Source organism: Molossus molossus, unplaced genomic scaffold (assembly GCF_014108415.1).
Source record: "Molossus molossus isolate mMolMol1 unplaced genomic scaffold, mMolMol1.p scaffold_m16_p_18, whole genome shotgun sequence".
NCBI lineage: Eukaryota > Metazoa > Chordata > Mammalia > Chiroptera > Molossidae > Molossus > Molossus molossus.
Window position 1 is genome coordinate 42928225 of NW_023425353.1, and position 26380 is coordinate 42954604.

Here is a 26380-nt window from a genome sequence, read left to right on the forward strand (position 1 = left end):
GAAAGAAATGAAGAAATATCCAAGAATGATGAAACTGATGAAATGTAGAGTTCCTAGCAATTTATGTCACCATCCATGAATTATTTGTGAGGTCTTCCTAGTCAAATATTCACCATTGAAAATGTAATTAAGTTCAAAAATATTTTTAGGGGTCTCTACCAATCAAAGGTCCTTCTGTGAGGAATTGAAATGATGACTAAATTATGGTCTTGGTTCTTAAGAACTTTAAAATCCTGATGGGAATAAAAGCCTTAGGAAAGGCTAGGCACTCTGTAAAATAAAGCAAATATTAGAAATGTTATAGAAGTAAAACAGAGTACTGTGAAACTACAAAATAAAAAAGATAACTAAATCCTGTAGAAGTATCTTCAGCTGCTGTCCAGAGGAGCTGGCATCCTGGCCAAGATGAGACCTACAGTGATGGGCAGTTCCAGGTGGAGAGAACAAAGTGATCAAAAGATGCCAAGATGAGAACACACAGGCAACATTCTGGGAATACAGAGTATCGTACTTGGTATGATTAGGGGACAAAACAAGAATTTGGGGAGAGGTAGGCTATAGAAATAGAATGAAAGAAAAGCAGTTTGGTTCTAGAGTTGAAGAACTTTGGCTCTATTTAGCAAGTAATGAGATACTATTGAACATTTGTGAGTGTGACTGGCTGACATGTAAAGAATTAACTTGAGCCCTGGCAGGTCTGCCTCAGCGGTTAGAGCGTTGGCCTGTGGTCCAGAGAGATCCGAGTTCGGTTTCCGCTAAGGGCATGTACCTTGGCTGCAGTTTGTACCCCGGCCCTGGTTGGGTCGTGCAGGTGGCAACCACTCGATGTGTCTCTTTCAAGTCAATGTTTCTCTCTCTCTCTTCCTCTCTCTCCCTCCCACTCTATCTGAATAAAAAAAAAGGAATTAATTTAAAAGGCAAGAGTGTGCATTAATTCCAGTTTATATAAATGCTATCATAGTTCAGGTGTTAGGATTAGATCTCATTTTGGGGTGTAAAGAATGGACAATGGTTCACGAGAGAAAGAAAGAAGAGTTGAATGATTCTGACCTTCCAAGTCCAGGTGACTAAGAGGCTGTTAATACCAGTCACCAGGCAGAAGCAGGTTTATGGTGGTACAGGTTTAATTGTGGACATATTGTTGACATGCCAAAACTGATGTGACATATCCTAGTTCCTGATTCTTCCTGGGATTGTCCATGAGGTATTACCATTATCATATTAGAACAACCCCTTGGGGATGAAGTGCCAGAGATACCATTTACCTATGACACGTTATGCTCTTCTGGTTAGTAAGTGGGGAGTGATCTGAAAGACTTGCTGTTCAAGGGTTCAAATTATCTTCATTGCATAATGTGGACTAGGCACCCACGGGATATCCTACCCCAAGTACACATCCTAGACAATCAATAATAATATCCTTACAACAGAGCTATAAATGGTAAACTGGAAACTGAAAAGCAGCCATTATTATCCTGAGTGAAAAATCAATTTAATAGTCTGCCAAATTACATAACAAAATTTTGGCCAGATAACTGCCCACTGCGTGAGATTCAACCAAAGCAGCCTATCTTATGTAGGTCTGCAGTGGGGGGTAATGAATATTTGGGGTTGTCTTTCACTAGAACTGTGCTTAAAAACTCGGGTTCTGAGGCCGGCCTGCGGGTTGGAACATAATTGCATCACCAGCTCCGTGTTGATTCTGGACGAGTTACGCAATCTCTGTGCCGCACATTCTTTACCTGTAGAACAGGTATGCCTCATTCCTGAGTTCCACGACCAAGACTGAAGCCGGCCCCAGGCAGCAGGCACTGTGCTAGCCCATCTCAGCTCACTCCGATGTTTAGTACAGTAAAACCCATGAAGGGAAACTCTGAACAAAGCGATGATTTTAGGACTTGCCGTCTGCTCCACACAAAAAACAGTAAACTCTCAATGAAAGCAAGTTATTATTTTAAGATTTCCCCACCTAAAGAAAACTTCTGGGACGGAGAGGGTCTTGTCCTTCCTGGAGTAAAATACACTTCGCTGCCTTTTCCGACCCACTCATTCCCATGAATATATGGGGGGGCTCTCTCCTGCTAGACAGAACTCGTAGCCGGCTTGCCAGGGTTGGGTGTCGCGGGGTAGAGGAAGGGGGACTGTGAGTTAATATTCACAGACGGAATCCGCCGCCCCACATAGGCTGGGAGCAACAAACCCAAGTACTCTCCAGCTCTCCCGAAAGCGGGGCAGCCATGGAGTTCCCTCCGCCCCCGGCCGCGGGGAGCCTAAGACCGCCGCCCAGATAACAATGGCGCCAGCGAGGGCGGGGCCGAGCGCGCCTAGAGGGAAGGAGGCAAAAATATTGCGGGGGTCACGTGACACGCCCACCGCCCCGCCCCGCGCCGCGACCGCTCCAGCTGGGAGGGAGCGCTTTGAGAAGGGGCGGGGCAGCGGATGAAGTGGTCGGACAGGCGGCGACGGAAGTGACGAAGGGGCGTAGCTCGCTACGTGCAGAGACGTGGCGGCGAGGACGGCGCCGGGCGGCGGAAGTGGCTTCCGCGCTGGGACTGGAGTGTTTGTGTTTTGGTTCGAGAAGGAGCCCGCGGCTGGCCTAAGGGGAGGAGGCAGAAGAGGGAGGAGGAGGAAGATTAGTGGGAACTCGAGCGCCGGCGGCGGCGGAGGAGGAGAAAGAAAAGAGGGAGGCGGAGCGGAGAGAGGCGGAGACCGAGCCCGACGGGGGCGGCACCACGGCGCGAGCCCCGCACCGTCCAGTCTGAGGGGAGCGGCGCAAGAAGGAGACGCGCGCTGCCGCCAAAGCCACCCAGCCTTTTCTCGGGCGACGCCTGGACCTGCTGCCAGGAAGCTCCAGCTCCGCGGCGGTGCGTGCTGCGGTCTAAGGTAACCAAACCGTCCGTCCCCCTGGCCGGGGCGGGCTGGGACCCCAGGTTATCCTCTGTCCCCCGTCTGTCGGTGGCCCTGCCGGCAGTGGGTCCCCCGCCCCTTCTACCTCTCGCGCGCCAGTGGCTTGAACCAGAGAAGAGCTGTCGAACCCGGCGTCTCGTCCTGCTGGCCCCGGTGACTCATCCTTCCAGAGGCTCCGGAGGACCACGGCTTGCGGACTGGCTAGGGGAGCGACGGGTGTCACCCTCTTCCCTTCTCAAGATGGCGCCCTGAAAGCGTACTGGATGGAGGCCGCGGTATCGCCTGCCCCCTGTCCTGGCAGTCTCGGGGGAAGGGGTTCTAGCCACAGCCAGGCCAGATTCAAGGGAGGGGGGCCGGAAAGATGGCCGAGGGGCCTGACGGCTCCCCGCTTGTCCCGGCGATCCGGAGTTAGTATCAGTTATTGAGGTGCTCTCCGGGGCCGACAGCAGGTGTGAAGTTGGGGAGCTCCGCCTACCTTCGACTTCCAAAGGCGGGTAATGGAGGGAGGAGGAGGCTCGTCAAGATAGGCTGTCTAGAGATTCTTGTCTCGTCTGAGGGTGGTGAACCGCATCTTTAAAGAACTCAAGATAACTAGGCCGCTGAACATGCTCACTGGGTAGACATTAAACCTGCTCTGCTGTTCTCCTGGAAGCTGGTTATCCCTGAGACTTTGGACTCTAAGCTCTGAAAGTCGTAACTCACATACTTGGTTTTAGTCTTTTGTTTAAATGGAGCCAGTGTTGAATCAGTTGCATTTCACTTAAGTAGTAGGGAAAAAAGTGTACACCGCTGTGATATTTCAGGACAGCTCAGAAACTTTATTTTTAATGTAAACTAGGGGTAGTAATAATATGAGCTGATAGAGTTGCTGTAAGTAAAAGTCATAGAATAGTGCTTGGCACAAAGTAAGGCCCAGTAAATGTTAGCTGCTGTTATTAATACAGTTTTGATTAATTATAGAATACTAGTTATTTTCCAAAGATTAAAATGCATTACATGCAAAGCCTTTGTTTTGCAAAACAAAAGTTTCAGTAGTGAATACAAATAAATGCACATAATTTTTCACCTTACTGTTAAATTAACTGTATGTAATTAAACTTAGTCTGTTTGAAAGCCTATGGGGAACCATAATCCAATAGAAAGCAAAGCTAAATCAGAATTTTTTAATAATGGGAATCTGATGTTTTGCCTGAAATTTTTAAAGTACCATGGAAATTCAGAGCATATTTTCCTTAATGAATAATTTAATTTTCTATTTTGTGAGGTCATTAAACAATTGGGAAATATTTCATTGCTGTTGTGTTTGATATATGAAGGTGTGTTGATGCATTTTCAGTCTACATGATATTCTATTGATTTTTGGTCATGATTTCATCAAAGGACTTCTACCAGTTTTCAATTTCTATGTGCTACTGTGTTGAAAAAAATCTTTTGCATATATTATCTCATTTAATTCTTTCAGCGGCTATGTAAGTTAGGTATTTCAGAAATGGAAACTTGGAAATGAAAAAACTTGGTCCAGCAGAAATTTTTACAGCCAACCAGATTAGATTCCCAAATCTGTTGTTTTGAGTAGGGGTGGGAGTGGAGCATTTTTTATTTTGGAAATCTTTTTTTAATACACGAAAGTAGGGAGAATGGTATAAAGAGAACCCATCAGCAAGCTTCAGTTCTTTTATGGCCAGTCTTATTTTGCTTATATCCCCATTTGGAAGCAGTTCAGACATACTTCATCAGTAAATATTGAAGGACTCTTCCAAGTTGCTGTTTAGATAAGGCAGAGGTGATTTTATTGTCTCAAATGTAAGGTCTCTTGGATGTGTTTATTAATTAATTCACTGTCAAGAGAGATTCTTATATAAACTCTTTTCATGGGGAAGGCAAATTTCTATGAGGTACCTAAATAAAATATAAAAATGATTCTAGGGAGAAAACCATCAGATTTAATATTAGTAAGCACATGGTTAGATTTTTATTAAAGATGGGAGAAAAGGAAAATTTAGGATTGATTTGTGAGAGTAGATTGGAAAAGAGTTCTTGAAATGTTTGCTAATTCTTTTAGATTGAAAATTAGCATTATTAGATAATAAGAGAAGACAAGTTGCTTTTCAGACTAGTTTATTCTGAATGTATTAAATAGAAAATAAAGACATATTTGTTAGCCCCAAAACTACAGAAAAGTATAAATAAATAAATAAATAAATAAATAAGGCGGTAATAAACTCACCACATAGAAAACCACTGTTAACACTTCAATATATGTGTACTTAAACACATAAGGAAACAGTTTAAAGTCTTTTAGCCATTAGACACACAAACCTGGGAGCCAAAAAATATTTGTTGTTCAATGGATTAAGAAATACAGATTGGCAGTTACAAAATAGTAATGGGGATGTAAAGTACAGCATAGGGAATATAGTCAATAATATTGAAATAACTTTACATGGTGCCAGGTAGGCACTAGACTTATGGGGAGGGGGATCACTTTGTAAGTTACATAAGTGTGTAATTGCTATGCTGTATACTGAAACTACAATAATATAGATGTCAACTGTAGTTGAAAATTTTAAAAATGTGTTGCTCCAAAATCACCATTAATTAAGCAGAAAACATGTACAATTTAGCTCTGGCCATTGTGGCTTAGTTGGTTGGGCATTATCCCATGCACCAAAAGGTTGCCAATTCAATTCCCACTCAGGACACATGCCAGGGTTGAGGGCTTGATCCCTGGTAGGGGGTGTGCAGGAGGCAACAAATCAATGTTCCACCCTCACATCGATGTTTCCCTCCATCTCCTTTCCTCTCTCTAAAAATCAATAAAATCTTTATTTAAAAAAATTTTTTTTATTTCTCACTCAAGGATACTTTCCTATTTATCATCAGATAGGGAGGGAGGGAGGGACAGAGAGAAACATTAATGTGGTAGAGCCACATCAACTGGTTGCCTTTTGCAAGACCCGACCAGAGCCTGGGATGAACTATAACCGAGATACGAGCCCTTGACGAGAAACGAACCTGAGACTTTTTGGTCCGGGCCAATGCTCTAACCACTGAGCAAAACCGGCCAGGACTCTTTTTTTTTTTTTTTTTAAGTGCAATTTAACAGAGACCTTTAAATAATAATAACCAACATATATTAATCTCTTAAGGCCTAAGAGCTTTCCATTCATTAACTTAATTTTCTTAAAACTATTTTAACCCAAGTAGTCTGGTTCCGGAACCTGAACTCTTGAGTCACCCCTTAGGCTACCTGGGTTTGAAACACAGCAGTCATTGTAACTATATGATCTCAATCAAGTTACTTAACCTCTCTGTGCCTGTTTTATCACTTTTAATTTTAATTTTTTAAATTAATTTATTGGATTTTAGAGAGAGGGGAATGGGGAAGGAGAGAGAAAAAACGATTTTTAAAGTCCTGGAACTTAGCAGCATGATTTTAGGCACCAATCTTATGCCTTTACATTATTTCATTACATAGGTAATGAATTAAACTAAATGACATTCAGTGTTCAATAGAGGTTATAATTGTTGTACAATGAATATTATAGGCAAAATACACTAAAGTGATTAATATATTTAGTTTGTTTTATTTGTTTTGATTGTTATATTTGATTCATATTTGTTTCTTTACAGGTTTCATTACCTCCAGAAAGAAAAAATTGACATCTTGCATCCTGGAAGTTCATTTAAGAGACTGAAATTAGGGACTTCTTTAAAATTTGGACATGGCTAATCGAGGCGCAACAAGACCCAACGGGCCAAATACTGGAAATAAAATATGCCAGTTCAAACTAGTACTTCTGGGAGAGTCTGCTGTTGGCAAATCAAGCCTAGTGCTTCGTTTTGTGAAAGGCCAATTTCATGAATTTCAAGAGAGTACCATTGGGGGTGAGATTGTTTTTTTTCCCTTCTTTTAATTGAGTCATACATTGGCAAAAAAAAAAAAGATTGTGCAGTTCCAGTTGTGTGATGATGAATACCTAAATAGATAACACAGTGAAGAAACGAGCTGTTCAGCATACCTCAAGCTTTAAAATTTACCTTAATTCTTGTTAAGATAAAAACTGTTTTACATTTTCCTTTTCTGGCTATCCTTAAGGCGGTTGTATGGAAGCTAAAATACAGGTGTAAACATGAGTAGAATTAATGTCCCAAGTAATGAGATTTGATCTGGTATCTATTTCTTGATAATTATTAGAAGCTTTTTCAAATTAATACAGATGTGTGCTGAGTGATACTGGCTTTAGAATATTAAAAGAATTAACCTTAAAGTTCTAATGTTCTAATTCTAAATATTAATGGACTATTTGTAAATAACACTGATTTGTAAAAAGAAAAAAAAAATAGCCCAGCCGGTGTGGCTCAGTAGTTGAGTGTCGACCCATGCACTAAGAACTAAGGTTGCCGGTTCAATTCCTGGTCAGGACACATGCCCAGGTTGTGGGCACAATTTCCATTTGGGGGCTTGCACGAGGCGGCCAGTCAATGTTCTCTCTCATCAAGTTTCTATCTCTTCATCAAGTTTCTATCTCTTCCTCTCTCTCTAATATCAATAAAGAAAGAAAAAATATTTTTTTAATAATAATAAATTTTATTAAACTTGTTTAAAAATGCTCCTAGGGTGAGGGAAGAGAAAAGGTGAATTATTAATGGAGAGGGCCATGAAGGGAAATGAGACCTGAAGAGAAAGATGAAAGAAGAGGGGGAAGATAGAGTAAGCACTGGAGTACAGTGGCTGTGGTAGGACCAAGATGAGGGGAAGGTAATATGTAGGACAAAGAGGAGACAACTAACAGTTCAGTGTTGTGGTTAGACGAAAGGAAATTAGATAATTAAATTTAATTAAAGAAATTATAACTATATAGTGGTGGGGCAGAACAGCCTTTTGGGGATCTCAGCTTCCCCTGTTAAAGGAAGCTGGATTAGATAATGTCAAAGGAACCACACTGCTTTTAAGATTCACAGTAACTGCAACAGGTATGCAGTTAAGCAGTACTATATATTTTGTTGTTGTTAATTTTTTTTTTTTTTTATCCTCACCCGAGGACATTTTTCGATATTTTGTTCAGATACAGTGGGAGGGAGGGAGAAAGAGAGAAACAGCGACATGAAAGGGACACATTGAGTGGTCGCCACCCACACAACCCAACCAGGGCCGGGGACAAACTGCAACCGAGGTACGTGCCCTTAGCAGGAACCGAACCCAGGTCTCTCCGGACCGCAGGCTGATGCTCTAACCGCTGAGCAAAACTGGCCAGGGCAGTACTATATTTTTTTTAAGTATATTGTATATGAATTTATTTTAACCATATACATTTAAAAAATAAGATAAATTACAAAACTCTACTACCTCCAGGCTTTTCCCTACATATAAGAAATATGCTAGATAAATGGTATTCCCACTTTAATAGACTCAGCAGTATAATAGTAGTTGTCAATCTCTTACATTGTATAATTATAGTGTTCTATCGTTTTAGTGTTTTATGTTTTTATAATGGATAAGCATCAAAAATGTAGTCTAGCCCTGGCCAGTGTGGCTCATAATGGGCAACTTGGACTGCCGTGCACCAAAAAGGTTACCAGTTTCAGGCTCGATTCCCAATGGGGAGTGTGCAGGAGGCAGCTGATGGATATCTCTCTCTCACATCGATGTTTCTCTGTCCCTCTCCCTCTCCCTCCCTTGCTCTCTCTTAAAAAAAAAAAAAAAAAAAAAAAAAAATCAATAAAAAATCTTTTAAAAAATGTAGTCCATATCATGGAGCTTTTATTTTGAGTCAGAAAAATGCTGGTATTTTTTAAAATTTAATTAGCAATATATTACACATTCTTTGTTAATACAGCTAACTGGCCTACATAATAAGAAGAGTCTTAAAGACTGCTAAGTCATGTCCACACACCTTAAACTGGTGGGGAAAGTTAGTTACTGTATCTGGTTTCTTGGCAAGTGATTGTCAGTAGCAGCATTTCCCAAGGTACACATGTATTGTAGGCTAAATACCTGGGCCAAATAGGCTAGCAACTTGCTATTATGCTACCCTCTCCTCCCTTTCACAGTACATATTAAAATAATAAAAGCACTGATGTACTATAGTAAAGAACTTAATTCATGGGAAAGTTTGCTGGAGCCTGAGGAGCCTCAGAGTAGAAGTTTTATTTTTGTCATGAGTACTCAGATTATCTAAGTGTATTTTCTCTTAATGACATTTCAAAGACATTTAAAAGAAAAATTTAACCCCATATGAGTGCATCATAAATATAGTCTTTGATATCTGTGTATGTATGTGTGTGTGTGTGTGTATAGAAGATATCTCTTTCCATTTACCACGTTATATTGTGTACATTTTGTTAATGAATTTTCCAGAAGATTTTTTAAAAATTCCTGCATGTAAAGCTTCCTTAATATTTTCTTTTTTGTACAGATCAAATCAGACTTTTAAAACCAACTTTAAAAATAATTTACATTCAGATTTCTGTGTTACCAACTGTTGGACACTCTTTCACTGTTGACCACATATTAATATCTTTAAGAGGTATGACAGTGCCATTATGATTATAGATGTGAGCACTGTTTTTTTGTTTTTGAGGTTTTTTTTTAATATAATTGATATACAGCATTCTCTAAGTTTAACATGTAAGACATGTTGATTTGATATGTTTATATAGTGAGCACTGTTCTTTTATGCTCTTTGCTAACAGCTCTTCACCTTTAGGGGCTATAGTAGATTCTAAGCATTCAAGGATTTGAAGGTTTGAACTATTTAATGATCAACACCAAAGGTCTTTAACTTGTAAGTAATATGTATTTTTGTTTTGGCTGATATGTGGTAACAGTTATCTAACAACTGAAACTGGCCATATGTTTTACATTTCATCTGTTATTTTTTACCTTGTATTTATCTCGTTACATTAGTTATGGCCTGAACTCACCTAAAATTTTCATCTCTGTGTTTTAAGGTAGAAATTATATGCTGCACTCTTGTGTATTCTAGAACCTTATATTCATCAAGAATATCAAGGTTACTTCCATAGTTTGTGTGGTACTTCTAAATATGATAGCTTGATTTAAGAATCCATGTTGTCTCACCATACCCCACACTCCTGTCCCTTGATCCTGTAGCACTCATGGTAAAATTAGCTAGGTAGGTGGTGGGTTTAGCACTTTGGGGAAGTCTTTTTGTAGAGGTTTAAAGCCTGCATGATATTCTATTGGTTGTCCAGCCCAGAAGGTTAGCAAGGAGAATTAGGCCCAGAAGGTTGTCTTCTTTACTTACTGTCTCATCTGGAGGCTCAGTAGTTCTTCAGTAAATACTTTCTGGACTATAGGGCTAGCAGTTTTTCACTTTACACCTTACTTAATACCTGATGATTTTAAAGATTTCTCGTGAGTTCCTCTTGTTAAAAAAAAAAAAAAAGACAGCCCTGGCCAGTTTGGCTCAGCGGTTAGAGCGTCGGCCTGCGGTCCAGAGAGACCCGGGTTCGGTTCCCGCTGAGGGCACGTACTTCGGTTGCAGTTTGTCCCTGGCCCTGGTTGGTCGTGCAGGTGGCAGCCACTCGATGTATCCCTTCACGTCGATGTTTCTCACTCTCTCTCCCTTCCTCTCTCTCCCTCCCACTCTATCTGTACAAAAAATGGAAAAATATCCTCGGGTGAGGATTAAAAAAAAAAAGACAGTATTTGTTTTTACAGAAGGTATTTAAAATGAATCCTCAGTGTAAGACAGAGCAAGGTTAGAATATAGAATGAAATAGTATGCAGTCATTCAACCCTTTTTTTGCTTTTGAGAGACATTTGATACCACAATTTAATTTGTATGCACTAATCGTCAAAGAAATGTTTTACGTACTCCAAAGTTGAGGTTATGTAATTGTATGTGAGGATGTTGACAACATTCCTCTTTCTGGTACCATAATTTTTTTTTTTCTTTATTAATTTTAGAGAGAGAGGGAGGGAGAGGCAGAGAGAGAGAGACATTGATGAAAGAGAACATCAATTGACCGCCTCCTGCATGCCCTCCACTGGGGATTGGGCCCACAACCTGGGTGTGTGCCCTGACTGAGAATCAAACTGCCAGACCTTTTGGTGCTTGGGTCGACACTCCACTGGTACTATAATTTTTTAGCTTTAGTTTAGAGCCGTAGTTCTCAAAAGAGTGTTTGTTACCTGTTCTAGAACCATCTGCATTATCGGGGATCTTGTTAAAAATGAAAACTCCTACATTGAGTCAAAATACTGGGATGGGACCAGTAATTTTAAGTTTCTTATGTGGTTTTTGTAGGATTTTTAAAAAATACTATTCATCCACCCTGGCCAGTTCGGCTTAGCGGTTAGAACAATGGTCTGTGGACCAAAGAGTCATGGGTTCAATTCTGGACAAGGGCACATACCTCGGTTGCGGTTCATGCCCGGTCCTGGTTGGGGTCGGTCCTGGTTGGGGTCGTGTGGGAGGCAACCAGTCGATGTGTCCCTCTCACGTCAATGTTTCTCTCCCTCTTTCCCACTCTGTCTGAAGATAAATGGAAAAATGCCCTCTGGTGAGGATTAAAAAAAAAAATACTATTCAAGCAACTACTCCAGTTTGAGAATTACAACTATTGTGTACTGGATACATCAAATGTTACCTATATCTCTTTGTATGGGGATGCCTTTCTATAAATCTGTTAACCTGCTAGGCCTCTTTAAAGAGAGCCTGGCTCCTTCTCTGTTCCATCAAGGATACTCTGCCTTGTGTTGTCTCCACTTAAAGGAGTTCGAGTATCCATAGTTTTCAGTCATCTGTACCTGTGTTGCTCCCATTTATCAACATAAGTAATTAAGCACTTATTATGCACGAAATTAATTTTTTAAATAAATAAATAGCTTTTTAGAGTTATTTTTAGCAATTATTAATTGAAAGTAGCATGCCTAAAGTATTATTTCAGGATTTTTACTGGAAGAACAATGTTCATTCTACTTCTAATTTAAAATCCATATAATTTCCTTTGAGGGGTTAGTAGGACTTGTTTTTCTAAGTTCATACACAAAACATCTAATGGGGGAAATTATTTATAAAATTAAGAGAAGTTATTTAAAGTTATTAACACGGTCTTTTATCATTTTATTACTAGACTTTTTCAAGAGTAAATTATTATAGTTAAGAAAGTGGGGGGCTTTGTATCCACATGGTTTGGTTTTAAATTTTAACTGTAGTACATACCAGCAATGTTAGGCAAGTCACATGGAGCTTTATTTTTTCCTATATGAAATGGAAGTAGTAGTACCTAACTTGAAAGATCTTTTTGCAAGGATTAAACAAAAGTAGCCCAGCTGGTGTGGCTCAGTGGGTTGAGCATCATCCCATGGACTGGGAGGTCCAGGTTTGATTCCCAGTCAGGGCATGTGCCTAGGTTGCAGGCTCGATCCCCAGTGGGGGACGTGCAGGAGGCAGTGTATCTCTCTCACATCAATGTTTCTATCTCCTTCTCCCTCTCCCTCTAAAAAAAATCAATAAAAGCATTTTTTTAAAAGTATACATAATTTGTTAGCACAATGCCTAAGCACAGAGTAAAATGTTTATTAAATGTTAGCAGTTACCATTATTATCACCACCATTACTTTTTGCTGACTTTTTTTTTTAATTCTCACCTGAGGATGTGTGCATTGATCTGCGAGGAAACATCGATTGGTTGCCTTCTATACATTGCGCAACCAGGGATCTAACCCACAATCTAGGTATTTGCCCTGACCAGAAATGGAACCTGCAACCTTTCGGTATACAGGACAACATTCCAACCATTTGAGCCACACCTGCCAAGTCTTTGCTGAGTCATTTTTATCACTGAGGATATTGTCGTTATATTGTCATGACATGGCATTATTTTGGAATTGGACTTCTACCTAGTGCATAGCGTTCCCTTTAGCATTTGACAATGTTCAAGAATTTTATGTTCAGCCCGGGCTGGTTTTACTCAGTGGTTAGAGCATCAGCCTGCAGACCAGAGAGACCTGGGTTCGGTTCCCGCTAAGGGCACATACCTCTTTTGCAATTTGTCCCCGGCCCCAGTTTGGGTCGTGTGGGTGGCAACCAGTCGATGTGTCTCTCACACAGATATTTCTCCCTCTCTTCCTCTCTCTCTATCTGAAGATAAATACAAAAATGTTCTTGGGTGAGGATTAAAAAAAAAAAGAATTTTATGTTCAGATTCTCCACTCTTAGAAGGTCAAGTTTCTCATGAAAACTTATAGGTAAAAATACGATTTTTAAAACTAGAAGCAATTGCTTCCTAAATTTGAGCTTTACTAAAAATGAAGGTTTTTTTCAGATTCATTCAAGTATATAACATGAGCATTTACAACTAAATTTAAATTCTTACTAATTTTCTCCCCCTTAATTGGTTTTCATAAAAGTGGTTAGTTATGTATTTTACATTAAATGTATGCCACCTACGTCAACTAAGTTATTTGCGGACATTTTCTCAGAGGAATAAATTACGCAGTTAAATAGAATACTACGTATATGCACATATTAACATTGCTTCCTAAACTGAGAAATAAAAGCCAGCCAGTAAATGTAAATCTGAATAACTCATGTTTTTCCTTTAGTAGTAAACTTTCTACTATTGCCTTCACTTAGCCTTCAGAAAGACTTGTGTAATTGTAATCTGCATTTATTTACTTGAATTTATCTTTTTTCATCTGCGCATTGTTTTCAATTAAAAGTACTTTTGAGCCCTGGCCGGTTTGGCTCAGCGGTTAGAGCCTCGGCCTGCGGTCCGGAGAGACCTGGGTTCGGTTCCCGCTAAGGGCGCGTACCTTGGTTGCAGTTTGTCCCCAGCCCTGGTTGGTTGTGCGGGTGGCAGCCACTCGATGTGTCCCTTTCACGTCGATGTTTCTCTCTCTCTCTCTCTCTCTCTCTCTCTCTGTTCCTCTCTCTCCCTCCCACTCTACCTGAACAAAAAAATAGTAATAATAAAAGTACTTTTGAGAAAGGACAGAAGACCTAGAGACAGACCACCAGTAGTATATGGTTCGGATTCGTGAGAAAAAAATAGTGTTTTGAAATATTCATTGTTTTTTTCTCAAAGTACATATTCAATATTTGAGATAGATTTGTAGTAGTTATAACCTAAAATTATCTTTTAATAGTCTTAACATCAATGATTCTGTAGAATATTCATCAACAGTCTAGATTAAAATGTTATACATGGCTGCTTAAACATTACTGTGAATTAGGAAACACACTGTTTTTTATATTTTTTGTTTGCTCTTTTAGAAGACAGCAAGCTTGGTTCTAGTCCTGACACCCTTTTATAAAGACTTACGTGAGTCCTGTTTACACTTTTTTTAAATGAGTGGGTTGAGCTAAAGAAGAATTCTTCTAGAACCAACTTTTAAAGTGTATACTCTCCTCCACATTAAACAGTACAATCAACACAATTTAACCTTTTTTTCTTCTTAAACTTTATTTCACATTTTGGGATCATAAACATCAGTTTTTGCCGTCACATTTAATTCATTGATGCCCTCTGGTGGTGCTAAAGTGTCCAAAGCTGTTCAGTAGAATGATTTTGCCATTTAGCTCTAACTATAATGAACTACCACTGTTTTGTTGTTGTTGTTGTACAGCTGACTTGTATTACCTGTATTGATTCAGTGATTTGCTGTTTTTTCCTGCTATGTACTGGGGTTGAGTGGACTTAGGTGGTTTTCTGATCTTGTGAGTTGCAGTGAGTGCTGGGGCTAGAATCATGTCAACATGCCAGCTAATGCTGGCAGTTAGTTGTGGCCTCAGCCAGAACACTTACAGGTGGCCTCACCACCTGGCTTGGGTTTCCTCACAGTATGATGGCTGGGTTCAAGAATGAGTGTCCCAAAACTGCCAGTTGGAAGCTGGATGACCTTTTTCTGTGATCTAGCCCCCAGAAGTCTCATAGATAGCATCAGTTATGTTCTAGTCACAAGCTTCAAGGGAAGAGTTTTCAGTGTTATGCTATAATATTGTGTTGTAGGAAATCTTGTTTGCAGCCATGTTGGAAAATGCAGTCTGCCAAACTTCTCTCCATGTCATTTTATTAAGAGCATCCTCGTTTTATTGGCTGTAACAGTATTCAATTGAGTGGATATGCTTAATTAGTTCTCTAATTTTGGATTTGCATGTTGTTCTGTGTTTTTGGCTCTTAACAGTGCTGTAATGAATAGCTTAATTCATAGCCGCTTCTCACATATTTCAAGTATTTCTATAGTATAAATTCTTAAAAGTTGATTGCTCTGTCAGAGGTTATATACATTTGTAATTCTGATAAATTTGTTCAGACTGCCCTTCAATCAGTAATGTACAGAATGCCTATTATTCTATTTTACTAACTCAAGGTATTATAGTTGTCAGTCTTTGCTATTCTTACATGCATTGATCCCTGCATATTTTATGTATAATTTTTCCATATTATGAGTGAGGCCAAGCATCTTTTCATATTTTTAGAGTCCATTGTGTTTTCTTTCTCTGTGAACTATTTATAACTTTACAATATTTGTATACAGATTCATTTATAATTGTAATATAATTGTATTCCATTTTATTTATTAATGATAATATTTCTCAGTATCTCTGGATTATATTCATATTTATTTATTTTTAATCATACCCTTATTGTTGGACAGTTAATGTTTATATTTTTTTGTTCTTTTAGGTAATCATGTAATATTGGATATATTTGTGGAACTCCCCCCCCCCCCCACCCCGAGGTATTTCTGTAAGAGCAATTTCTAGATGTGGGATCAAAAGGATTTGTCTTCTCATCACTTTTTTTCTCCTGTAGAGGTACTCCCAATTTGGGGAATATTGCTTGGCATAGATAATAATGTTCTGGAACTACAAGTTTCCTGTAACTGTTACTACTCTGGAGTCTTTTCTCCCTTCTTTAATTTGCCCTCTATCATTCTTGGTTGTAAAATTTTCAGATACATATTAGAACTTTTAAGCTTACTTAGTGAATAGGCTTATTGCTAAGCATTAAAGAGTCACTTTCAAGGCTGGTAATGTTTTAAAGGTCTGGGAGATGCCCTTGAGGTCTGGGAAGTATTAAATGCTAGGTTCTTGAACCAAAAGGAAAGGGGGGTATCACCAAGGAGAATGGGGAAGAAGCTTTCTTTGTAAAATAGCCTGGGCACTATACTATCCTTGCACATTATCTTTGATTTTCTATAGTTTGAAAGTAATAGGCTTAGGTGTAGATATTTCAGCATTTATCTTTCTTATTTATTTTTTTTAATCCTCACCCGAGGACATTTTTTGATATTTTGTTCAGATAGAGTGGGAGGGAGAGAGAGAGACAAACAGAAACATCGACGTGAAAGGGAAACATCCAGGGGTTGCTACCCACATGACCCAACCAGGGCCGGGGACAAACTGCAGCCGAGGTATGTGCCCTTAGCGGGAACCGAACCTTGGTCTCTCCAGATCGCAGGCCAACGCTCTACCCGCTGAGCCAAACCAGCCAGGGCAACATTTATCTTTCTTGGTATTCTCTGAGCTTCCTGGATCTGTAGTTTTTCCATGGATCTTCTGTTTTTGTTTTTTCAGTTTTTGTGCTCTTTATATTTTCAGTTTTAGAGGTTTCTATTGATGAGATCTCATAGCCTGAGATTCTTTCCTTATCTGTGTCCAGTCTAATAAGCCCATCAAAGATATTCTTCATTTCTGTTAGTGTTTTTGATCTCTGGTATTTCTTTTTGGTTCTTAGGATTCCCATCTCTCTGCTAACATTGCCCATCTATCCTTACATAATGTCTTCTTTAGCTATTAGAGCCATTATTACATTAATCCTAGTTGTTTTAAATTCCCAGTCTAATAATTGCAACATCCCTGCTATGTCTAGTTCTGAAGTTTACTCTGTCCCTTCAAACTGGATTTTTGTTGTTTATTTTGAGTTTTTGTTGTTGTTGTTTTGTTTGTCTGTTTTTGCCTTTTAGTATGCCTTGTAATCTTTCTTACTAGCTGGATATGATATAGTGGGTAAAAGCAGCTGTTGTAAATGGGCCTTGAGTAATGTGCAGAGTTGCGGGGGGAAGGGAAATAATTCTGTTAAGTCCTATGATTAAGTCTGTCATTTATTTATTTATTTATAACCCTCACCCAAGGATATTTTTCTATGTATTTTCAGATAGAATAGGGTGCGGGGGGGGAGAGACATCAATTGGTTACCTCCCTCACAGCCCCGACTAGGGCCGGGGACCAAACCGCAGCCAAGGTACATGCCCTTGACCAGAATCGAACCCACGACCCTTTGGTCCGTGGGCCAATGCTCTAAACACTGAGCAAACCGGCCAGGACAAGTCTGAGTTTTATTGAGCCTCTATATCTGGACAGTGAGCTTCAGAAGTGTTTGTCAGGTTGTTGGTTATTCTCTCCCCCTTTAGATGGGACAGGATGTCTAAAGTGGTTTTGAGTTAGAATTTTCCTTCCTTCCACATGGAAGGTTAGTGCTGGCTGGAGTTGGATATTACTTTCTCCGGGTCAGTTAGACTCTGATAACATCCCCTCAGATTATGCTCAGATTAACCTGTTGCTTTGAGGGCAGGCCTTGTTAAGAAAAACAAAGGGTCAGGCTTATTTCAAAATGGGTCCTTTTCCCCCCTCAGCTTACCAGAGCACAAGATGATTTTTCTCTAATATTTACTGTGAAAACCTGGTCAAGTCCTGGAGGTAAAACAAAAAAGTGTGGTGGCCCCCACTACGATTGGGTTCCCTGGAGTTTTTAACTCAGACTTGTTTGCACCTAACCTCCAACAATTTGTCAATTACAGTTCAGGTTTTCCTACCCCAGCACTGGTTTCCTCAGGTTTCTTCTCTGAAGTGTGATTTTTCTGTATTCACCTCTCCAATTTTGAGGACCGCAGATTACCTTGTGATCTCATGTCTCTTACAGAACTAAAAAGAGTTGTTACTTTCATTTTTTGTTCCACTTCTTTTCAAGATGAAGTGGTGACTTCTAAGATCCTTACACTTGGAACCAGAAACCAGAGTCATGTTTTCCTTGCACATTATAGAAATTTAATAATATTCAAACTATTTAATAAAGTATCTGTTGTTCCTAGATAAAATGTCTTTCATAGACACATATCTGTTAAAGCTCAGTTTTTTATTAACTTTTTCTCTGTTGATATTTTGGGAGTAGATGATACTATAGTTAATAACTTGTAATAAATAACCTCTCCCCTTTCTTTTATGTCTTCACCTTTTCTCTCTGTAATGTGTACCTTCATTCTGTTTCCCAGTTCAATATTTGTTACATCCTTGTTAGATAATAAATCCAATCTGGTGAGTAAAGACTTTATAAAGATTGTGCCTTTGGTGAGGTAAACACAGCTTTTTAGCCTGGAAGGTTCAAATACTGGTATTCTCAGTTCATTCTAGGGTGATCAGGTTTGGGGCATTAACTTAATATTAACCAAACTCAGACTCCTAAGACTAATTTTATTTTGTTCTATATTTTTCCCAGGTGATTTTGAGAGTACATTTATTAAGGATGGGGACACTGAAACAAGGAAAGGATTGGGGTAGAAGTAGTAACAGGAGAGAGCCTAAACGGGGCTGCTCTGGCTCTCTACAAATGTTATAGGAAAAAAATAAGCCTAGATGGGGCTGCTTTGGCTCACTGAGGAGTTAGTGAGAAAAGGGGGCCTTGGAGACAGGTTCAGGGGATTAGCCCAGGATGAGATGCAGCTGCCTGTTGCTCCCCTAGTTGCAAATCTGTGGGGGCCCTTAGAGTTTAGGAGATGCTTGCATGCCTGAGAGGGAAGAAAAGGGGGGGGGGGTGAGCGAGCTCCCAAGAGAGGGAGCGCACCCTATTGACTAAATTTTAAAAAGTGTGAACAATGTACATTAATGTACTATCAGAAATACTATTATGACGATGTTCAGTTGGTGACATGTAACTAAGTTATGTCCTGGTTAGTGAATTCCCTTAGGAGAGTTGGGTGTCCTTCCAGAAGAACTGTCAAACTGTAATAGTACACACACACACACACACACACACACATTGAATTCCCTTACTCTTGGACTATTTCTGAAAAAATTACAAGAATTAGACCTGGCTGGGTGGCTCAGTTGGTTGGAGCATCATCCTGTAAACAAAAGGGTTTGATTTCTGGTCAGGGCACATACCTAGGTTGCAGATTAAATCCAGGTTAGGTCCCTGGTCAGGGCACGTATGGGAGGAAGCCAATCAGTGTTTCTTTGTCACATCAATGTTTCTCTCTCTCTCTCTTCCCCCTTACCCCCTTCCTTTCTAAAATCTATAAAAACATGTATCCTCGCCCTGGCCAGTTTGGCTCAGCGGTTAGAGCGTCGGCCCGCGGTCCCGAGAGACCCGGGTTCGGTTCCCGCTAAGGGCACGTACTTCGGTTGCAGTTTGTCCCCGGCCCTGGTTGGTCGTGTGGGTGGCAGCCGCTCGGTGTGTCCCTTCACGTCGATGTTTCTCTCTCTCTCTCTCCCTCCCACTCTATCTGTACAAAAGATGGAAAAATATCCTCGGGTGAGGATAAAAAAAAAAAAAAAAAACATGTATCCTCAGGTGAGGATTAAAAAAAAAATACATGCATTAGTCTTACAGTGTTGGAGAAATGATTCTTAATCTTCACCTGATTTTGCTTGACTTCATGCAGACTCTTTCCTGTGTATCATTAATAGTTCCCAAGATTGCAGTTCATTTGGCAACAATTACCTTTAGATGTTGCTGAATAATTTTTGTTGTGGTAAAATATGCATAATATAAAGTTTACAGTTTTAACCACTTTTAAGTTTACAGTTCTGTGGCACTACGTACATTCACATTGTGCAACCATCACTACTCTCCATCTTCAGAACTTTTTCATCTTCCCCAAATGAAACTCTACCTAAACAATAACTCCCCAATTTCCACCATCTCTGCCCATGGCAAATACCACTCTACTTTTGTCTATGAATTTGACTCTAGGACCCTCTCGTAAGATAAATTATACAGTATTTGTCTGTGGCTGGCCTATTTCACTTAGTATATCATCAAAGTTCATCCATATTGTAACATGTCAGAATTTCCTACCTTCTTAAGGCAGAATAATATTTTATTGTATTTACCACATTTCACATATCCATTCATCCCTTTGTCAGACTGTTGGGTTTTTTCCACATTTTGGCTATTGTGAATGATGCTGCTATGAACATTGGTGTACAAATATCTGTTTAAGTTCCTGTTTTCACATCTTTTGGGTATATAACCAGCAGTGAAATTGCCGGGTCATATGTTTAATATTTTTGAAGAATATATACCACTTTTCACAGCAGCTGCACCATTTTACATTCCCACCATCAATGCACTAGGGTTCAATTTCTCCACATCTTGCCAATTCTTGTTTCCTGTTGTTTTGATGATAATTGTCCTGATGGGTGTGAAGTGGTATCTCATTGTGGCATTCATTTGCATTTCTCTAGTGATTAGTGATGCTGCTCATCTTTTCATGTCTTTCTTGGCCATTTGTATATCTTTTTAGGAGAAATGTATGTGAAAATTCTTTGCTTTTTTTTTTTGCATTTATCTTCAGATAGAGCGGGAGGGAAGAGTGGGAGAGAAAGAGAGACACACACACATCGAGTGGTTGCCACCCACATGACCCCAACTGGAGCCGGGGACAAACCGCAACCCAGGTATGTGCCCTTAGCTAGGGCCTCTTTGGTCTGTAGGCCAGCGCTCTAACCGCTGAGCAAAACTGGCCAGGGCCTTTGCCTATTTTTTAATTGGGTCGTTTGGGGTTTTGGGGGTTGCTGAGTTGGAGGAGTTCTTTCTATATTATATCAAACCCGTGTGAGATGATCATTGATTTTTAAGAATGAATCCTATATGATAAATGTTTATAGATAATCTCATGTGGTGGATTTACTTTTGGGAATATTGCCATTTTTTATATTATATAGTAAATTTTTTTATCTTGTTGCTAGGCTATTGGAGTTTTTCTGTTTGGTTTTTTGTCACATGCATATGCTTTTATCCCCTTTTCTTCCTCACATTAATTGAATGTAAGTAACTCTTCCTGAATATGTGGTTGGTCTTCTTTATGGCCATAATCTACTGGGTACTCCCCCCTGTATATACATACAATTTTAATGGGCAGTGACAGTGGCCTTAGTTATTATTTTACCTGTTGTCAGCTCTAGACCATCCATATTCTTCTCAATGTACAATTTTATCATCTGAAGTCAGTGCTTACCTGTCTGAGAAAATTCATGACATTAGATTACTGCTGTTAATACTCATTTTCCCAGAAACCAACTTCTGATTTTACTGATAACTTTGGTACCTGGTTCTTTTTTTTCTTAAGTTGTTACTTTTTTAGAAAGAGAGGGAGGAAGAAGGAGAGAAAGAGAGAAACATCGATGTGAGAGGGAAGCATCAGCCTGCTGCCTCCTGCATGCCCCCGACCTTGGATCGAGCACGCAACCCGGGCATGTGCCCTGACAGGGAATTGAACTGGCCACACCGACCAGGGCAGTACCTGGTTCTTGATGCTACTTAGTCAGTTCCTGCTAATCTTGATCAGATATTCATCGTGAAGTTTGATCCAGATCCATTGAACTCTTCTTATTCAATTAACTTGGCTCTCAAACCCTTTGCTTCCTCTGCACATCACTTCCAAACAATCTCTAATTTAGATTTGATGGTCACAATCTCCTAATCTTCTGAGATCTTGAACAAGGTCCTTCCCCTGTATAGCAATTCTTTTTTTTTTTTTTTAAATCCTCACCTGAGGCTATGTATTCATTTATCTTCAAATAGAGTGGGAGGGAAGGGGGAGAGAGAGAGAAAGAGAAACAAACATCGACTGGTTGCCTCCAGCATGACCCCAACCAGGGTCAGGGACGAACCACAACAGAGGTAGGTGCCCTTGACCGAAATTGAACCCGTGACTCATTAGTCCACATGCTGATGATGTTCTAACCTCTGAGTCAAATGGGCCAGAGCTATAGCAATTCATATTTTTAACTTTCAATTTTAACAGGGCCTCAAACCCTGATAGTTTTACCTAAGGAAGAACATTTTATTCAGTCATGATTCAGCTGTGGGGACACTATTTTTTTAGTTTTTTTATCTTCTGTGCTTTTATGTAAATGTTTTTACTTAGATGTACTTTGTCCTTACTAGGAACTTAAGTATATTTTTTTTACTTTTTGTCAATTAAATGGGTTATTTTATAACTATTTTATTTAATTGCTACTTAACACTTACCAAGCTACCAATGTCTTTTTTTATACATTTGTTTCCAATTTTTTAACTTGAAGGTTTTTTCTCCCTACTGTCCTGCCCCTGCCTTCATACCATCTTTTGGAAATTCCATGATAGAATAGGTTAACAAGTACCAGCATTTTCATGGCTTTGCCTAGTTAACAAAAAATTATTTCCAAAACTGTTATAATACAGCATCACCAGCAAGTGGGTGTTTTTGCAACTTTTTTTTTTTTGGTAGGTTAGGAGATAAACTTAATATTTTTTGCTATGAAGATGATTTTGTAAATTACTAATGGTGATTGACTTTTTTCTGTGTATATTCCTTTTGTGAAATTTTTTTTGTACATTTATCCTTGATGCTTTTGTAATTTTTTTGTAAGATTTATAGGAGCTTCTCATGTTAAAAATTAATCTGTTAACCTTCATTGTAGAAGATTTCTTAAAGATATTCTCTCCTGTGTTTTGGGTGCATGATACATATTTTGCAAACCTAATCTCAAATTTTTATGTAATTAAACCTGATAGTCATAGCATAGGTTTTTTTTTAGTCAATTCTAATAAAGTAATTCTTTCTATCAAATTTGATAAATAATTAGTTAAGTGTTGGGGTGGTATTGGTTCTTTGGTTTTTTTCTTTTTCACTCTTCTGTTTAACTCATATAGAATCACTTTAGTTGCTAGTTTCAACTTTTTATCTGAGTTGTTGGTCTTTGATGCTATTGGTTTGGATAGTCTTTCCCCTTCCCACTGTTTTGCAATATCTCCTCCTTGCTTATTATGTATTAAAGTCTTAAATTATAGACCTTTGGTATTTTCAGATTTAACACTTATAGTTTCAGGTATTCTCAGCTGACCTCAAGGTCTGTGATTCACTAGTTCGTAGTTTTGCTGAGACTGAACTGTTGCTTGCTGCGGGGCTTGCAAATAGGAACTGATCGTGTAGCTCAAAGAGGGAGCCTATTAGACAGGCCAGCACCTGCATCTCAACGCAGCTTTGTTTTTCTCTACTTGTCGTCGCGTACACAGTAACTCTCGAAGTGATAAAAGCTGTTTCTTTGTGAAATGTGGGCCCGAAAAGAAAACCAACTGCTAGTGCTGGTGATGGAAGTGAAGAGAAAATGAAGAGGTCTAAGAAAGTGATGGTTCTTAGCCAGAAAATAGACGTTTTGGATATATTAAAGTGGTTTTGCAGATTGAGGTAAGTTTGTGGTTGGTTAATGTTGCTACAGTATTGATGTAGTTATATTTTGAGTGCCAGAATTTATTTTTACAACTTTGTAAACAACTAGTAATGTATTGTTAGAGGCACTAAGGATTTGAAGATGTCATCTAGACTTCACTGAATTTTATGGGGAAGTTATTTGCTGTGTAGTAGTATTTGAGAACTTGAGGGAATCATGATGGTCTTACAATATACAATGTTTATGATACTACTGGGTTGTTATATTCCCTTAATTTTTGTTCTTGTGGTACTATAACACTTTTAATTGTTTTAATGTGTTTTTGATAAACCCTAAAACTCATTCCCTTGGCCTCTAATATTGGTCTTTTTCTCCTCTCTCAAAATTATGCTGTCATCATATCACATGAGCAACAGTATGGTATGATCAAATAAAGATTTTGTTTGCGATTGCGTTAGTTATATAATAACTTGAGTAGAGGCCTTTTGGGTTGTCTATTTTTTCTCATTTGGGAACTATTCAGATATTATCTAAAATAGCCCCAAACTATTTCCACTTATCTTATGTGAACTTCTTTTAGCAAACGTTTTGAACATTATATGAACTGAGATTTACATTAGATGTTGGGTATGGAGAGAAGAATAACTAAGAGTAATTTCTCAAGGAACTTCTAATCTAGGAAAAGAAAAATATGTTTGTTTGTTTGTGAGACAGAAACATCAGTGTGAGAGAGAAACATCGATTGGCTGCCTCCTGCATGCTACCTACTGGGGATCGAGCCCACAACCCAGGCATGTGCCCTGCCCGGGAATCAAACTGGGACCTCTCAGTCCATGGGATGACACTCAGTCCACTGAGTCACACTGGCTGGGCACAATATAATATTTTTTAAAAGATTATAAAAACTGTGAAACATGTTATTGCATAGGGAAGTCTTGGAGCACTAACGTAGGGCTACTAAATAGCGTGGAAGGAAGAATGGTTTCTGAGAGGAATTGAGTGAATTGATTGTTCTTGATCTTTATTAATGTGATTGGGATTGATTCTTCTCCCGATATAACACCAAAAACCTGGTTATTGCCAGTGTATGGTAAGGCTGTTGACCCTATTCTAGTCCATTTAAATAACTCATATTATCTGCTTTACATTAGTTGATGCCTTTGGATTTTCATATCAATCTTCTCTCCCCCAAATAATGTCTCTTTCCAATAGTTTATTGTTTTTATTATTACATGGATATCCCAGAAGATGTTAAATAATTGTGATGGTGGACTTTCTTGTTTGGTTTCTAGATTTAAGCAAAATACTGATTTCAGATTTAAGGATGGAGTGGACACTTGATAAATTTTAAGGAAAAAATCTTATGTGTTTGTTAGGAATGCATGTTGACTCTAATACCCTTTTTAATGTATTTAAGTAAAACACGGGTTTATTTTTTTTAGCCTACTGGTGTAATAGCTTTGTATTTCTAAAAGAATCTATTTGGTCATGGATGGCTGTTTTTTTAATGTATTTATTGGCATTTCTTTTTTCTTTATGTTTTTATTGATTTCAGAGAGGAAGGGAGAGGGAGAGAGAAACATTGATGGGAGATAGCAACATCAGTTGGTTGCCTCTGTACACGCCCCAACTCAAAGTTGAACCTATACAACCTGTGTATGTGCCCTGACTGGGAATTGAACTGGTGACCTTTCAGTGAATAAGACGATGCTCAACCAACAGAGCCACGCTGGCCAGGGCTGTTGGCGTTTCTTTGCCTCTATTTTATTTGTCGTTTTTGTATGTGTATTAATAAAAAAAGATTGGTAGCCTTTTTGATATATTTAAATGGTTTGAGAATCAGATTATATTTGCTTTTGGACAACATTAACTAATAGTCATTTCCCTGAGTCTAGAGCTGATTTATAAAAGTGTAAGCAAATGTTTTTACTGCTAATATACTCGTGGTCAGAGAAAAGAGAAAAGTCTGAATTGCAGATTATAACCCAATTTTTTTTCAAGTTGCATAAAACTTTACTTGAGAAAAGGCTTATGTTTTATGATCCATTCTTTTCTTTGTTTCCCTTTTAATGAGAAAAAGGTACTGTTTTAGAGGCTAAGTTTTAAGTGTTTAAATATATTTTTTGATTCTATAGGAGAACCATTCATGAAAGTGAAAAAGTGACAGTTGCTTTCTCAGTATCCTTTACCATAAATACAGGATTTTAGAAAATGAGTATTACTGCTAATGTTGTATGGGAAGAGAAGCTTGATGAATTAGAGTACATATATATATATTTTTTTTTCTTTATTAATTTTAGAAAGAGAGGAAGGGAGAGAGAGAGAGAAACATCGATGAGAGAGAACATTGATTGGCCGCCTCCTGCATGCCCTCCACTGGGGATTTTGCCACAGCTGGGCATGTGCCCTGCCTGGGAATCGAACCAGTGAACTCTTGGTGCATGGGTCGATACTCAACCACTGAGCCACACCAGCCGGGCGAGTATATTTTAAATATGACTACACTTAAGAGAATTCACAAAAATATTCATTAGAATGTAGCTCAAAATACATTTCTAATTATAATGTTTGCAAAATTAATATTACAGTTGCTGATAGTAAAGCCAACAACCAACAAATAAAAATTATAGGAAAAATAAGTATTATATCTAATATTAGATATAATATCTAATTACACTTGGCTTAGTCTGTACATTTCATATTAACTAGAGAATCTCTTGAAGGATTGACACCACCAAATAAATTGTTACAATGTATAGAAATGGATTATAATTTTCTTACATGATAGAACAGTTCTAGGAAATTTCAGTAACTTACTTTCATGCCAGTTTGGGAGGAATTGAAGACCACACCTTGAGCTGAATGTAAAAGTGAGGAGCATACCAACTTAAAATGAATAATAGAGCTGTAGGGATTCAACTACCAAAGTTAATGAAGGAAAGGAACTATCAGGTATGATTACTGTTGGTCAGCATGCTGCTAAAAATGGCTATGTGTAGATCTTGTTCATAAATATCTTCGGTGCAGCTAGCTATGGTTAGACATTTGTTCTCACATTT

At 38.8% G+C, this 26380-nt stretch overlaps 2 protein-coding genes across 9 annotated transcripts in view; one reads left to right on the forward strand and one right to left on the reverse strand.

Moving 5' to 3' along the window:
- Positions 1-2483: 2483 nt before the first annotated feature.
- RAB5A (RAB5A, member RAS oncogene family) overlaps positions 2484-26380 on the forward strand; it is a 32419-nt gene continuing 8522 nt past the window's right edge. For 2 of the 6 annotated variants that reach the window (XM_036267589.1, XM_036267594.1), the window contains exons 1-5: positions 6684-6795; positions 9604-9695; positions 23167-23338; positions 25457-25499; positions 26225-26273. In XM_036267589.1, the coding sequence (XP_036123482.1) occupies positions 23259-23338; positions 25457-25499; positions 26225-26273 (172 nt within the window). In that variant the 5' untranslated portion in view covers positions 6684-6795; positions 9604-9695; positions 23167-23258. Of the gene's footprint in view, positions 2884-6540; positions 6796-9603; positions 9696-23166; positions 23339-25456; positions 25500-26224; positions 26274-26380 lie in introns of those variants that run through there. The other 4 variants (XM_036267591.1, XM_036267593.1, XM_036267592.1 and 1 more) reach the window with 4 other exon arrangements.
- The window catches only part of PP2D1 (protein phosphatase 2C like domain containing 1), a 42368-nt gene continuing 37086 nt past the window's right edge, over positions 21099-26380 (reverse strand). The window contains exon 6 of one of the 3 annotated variants that reach the window (XM_036267585.1): positions 21099-21128. In XM_036267585.1, coding sequence (XP_036123478.1) covers positions 21114-21128 — 15 coding nt within the window. In that variant the 3' untranslated portion in view covers positions 21099-21113. The remainder of the gene's footprint in view (positions 21129-26380) is intronic. The other 2 variants (XM_036267580.1, XM_036267576.1) reach the window with 2 other exon arrangements.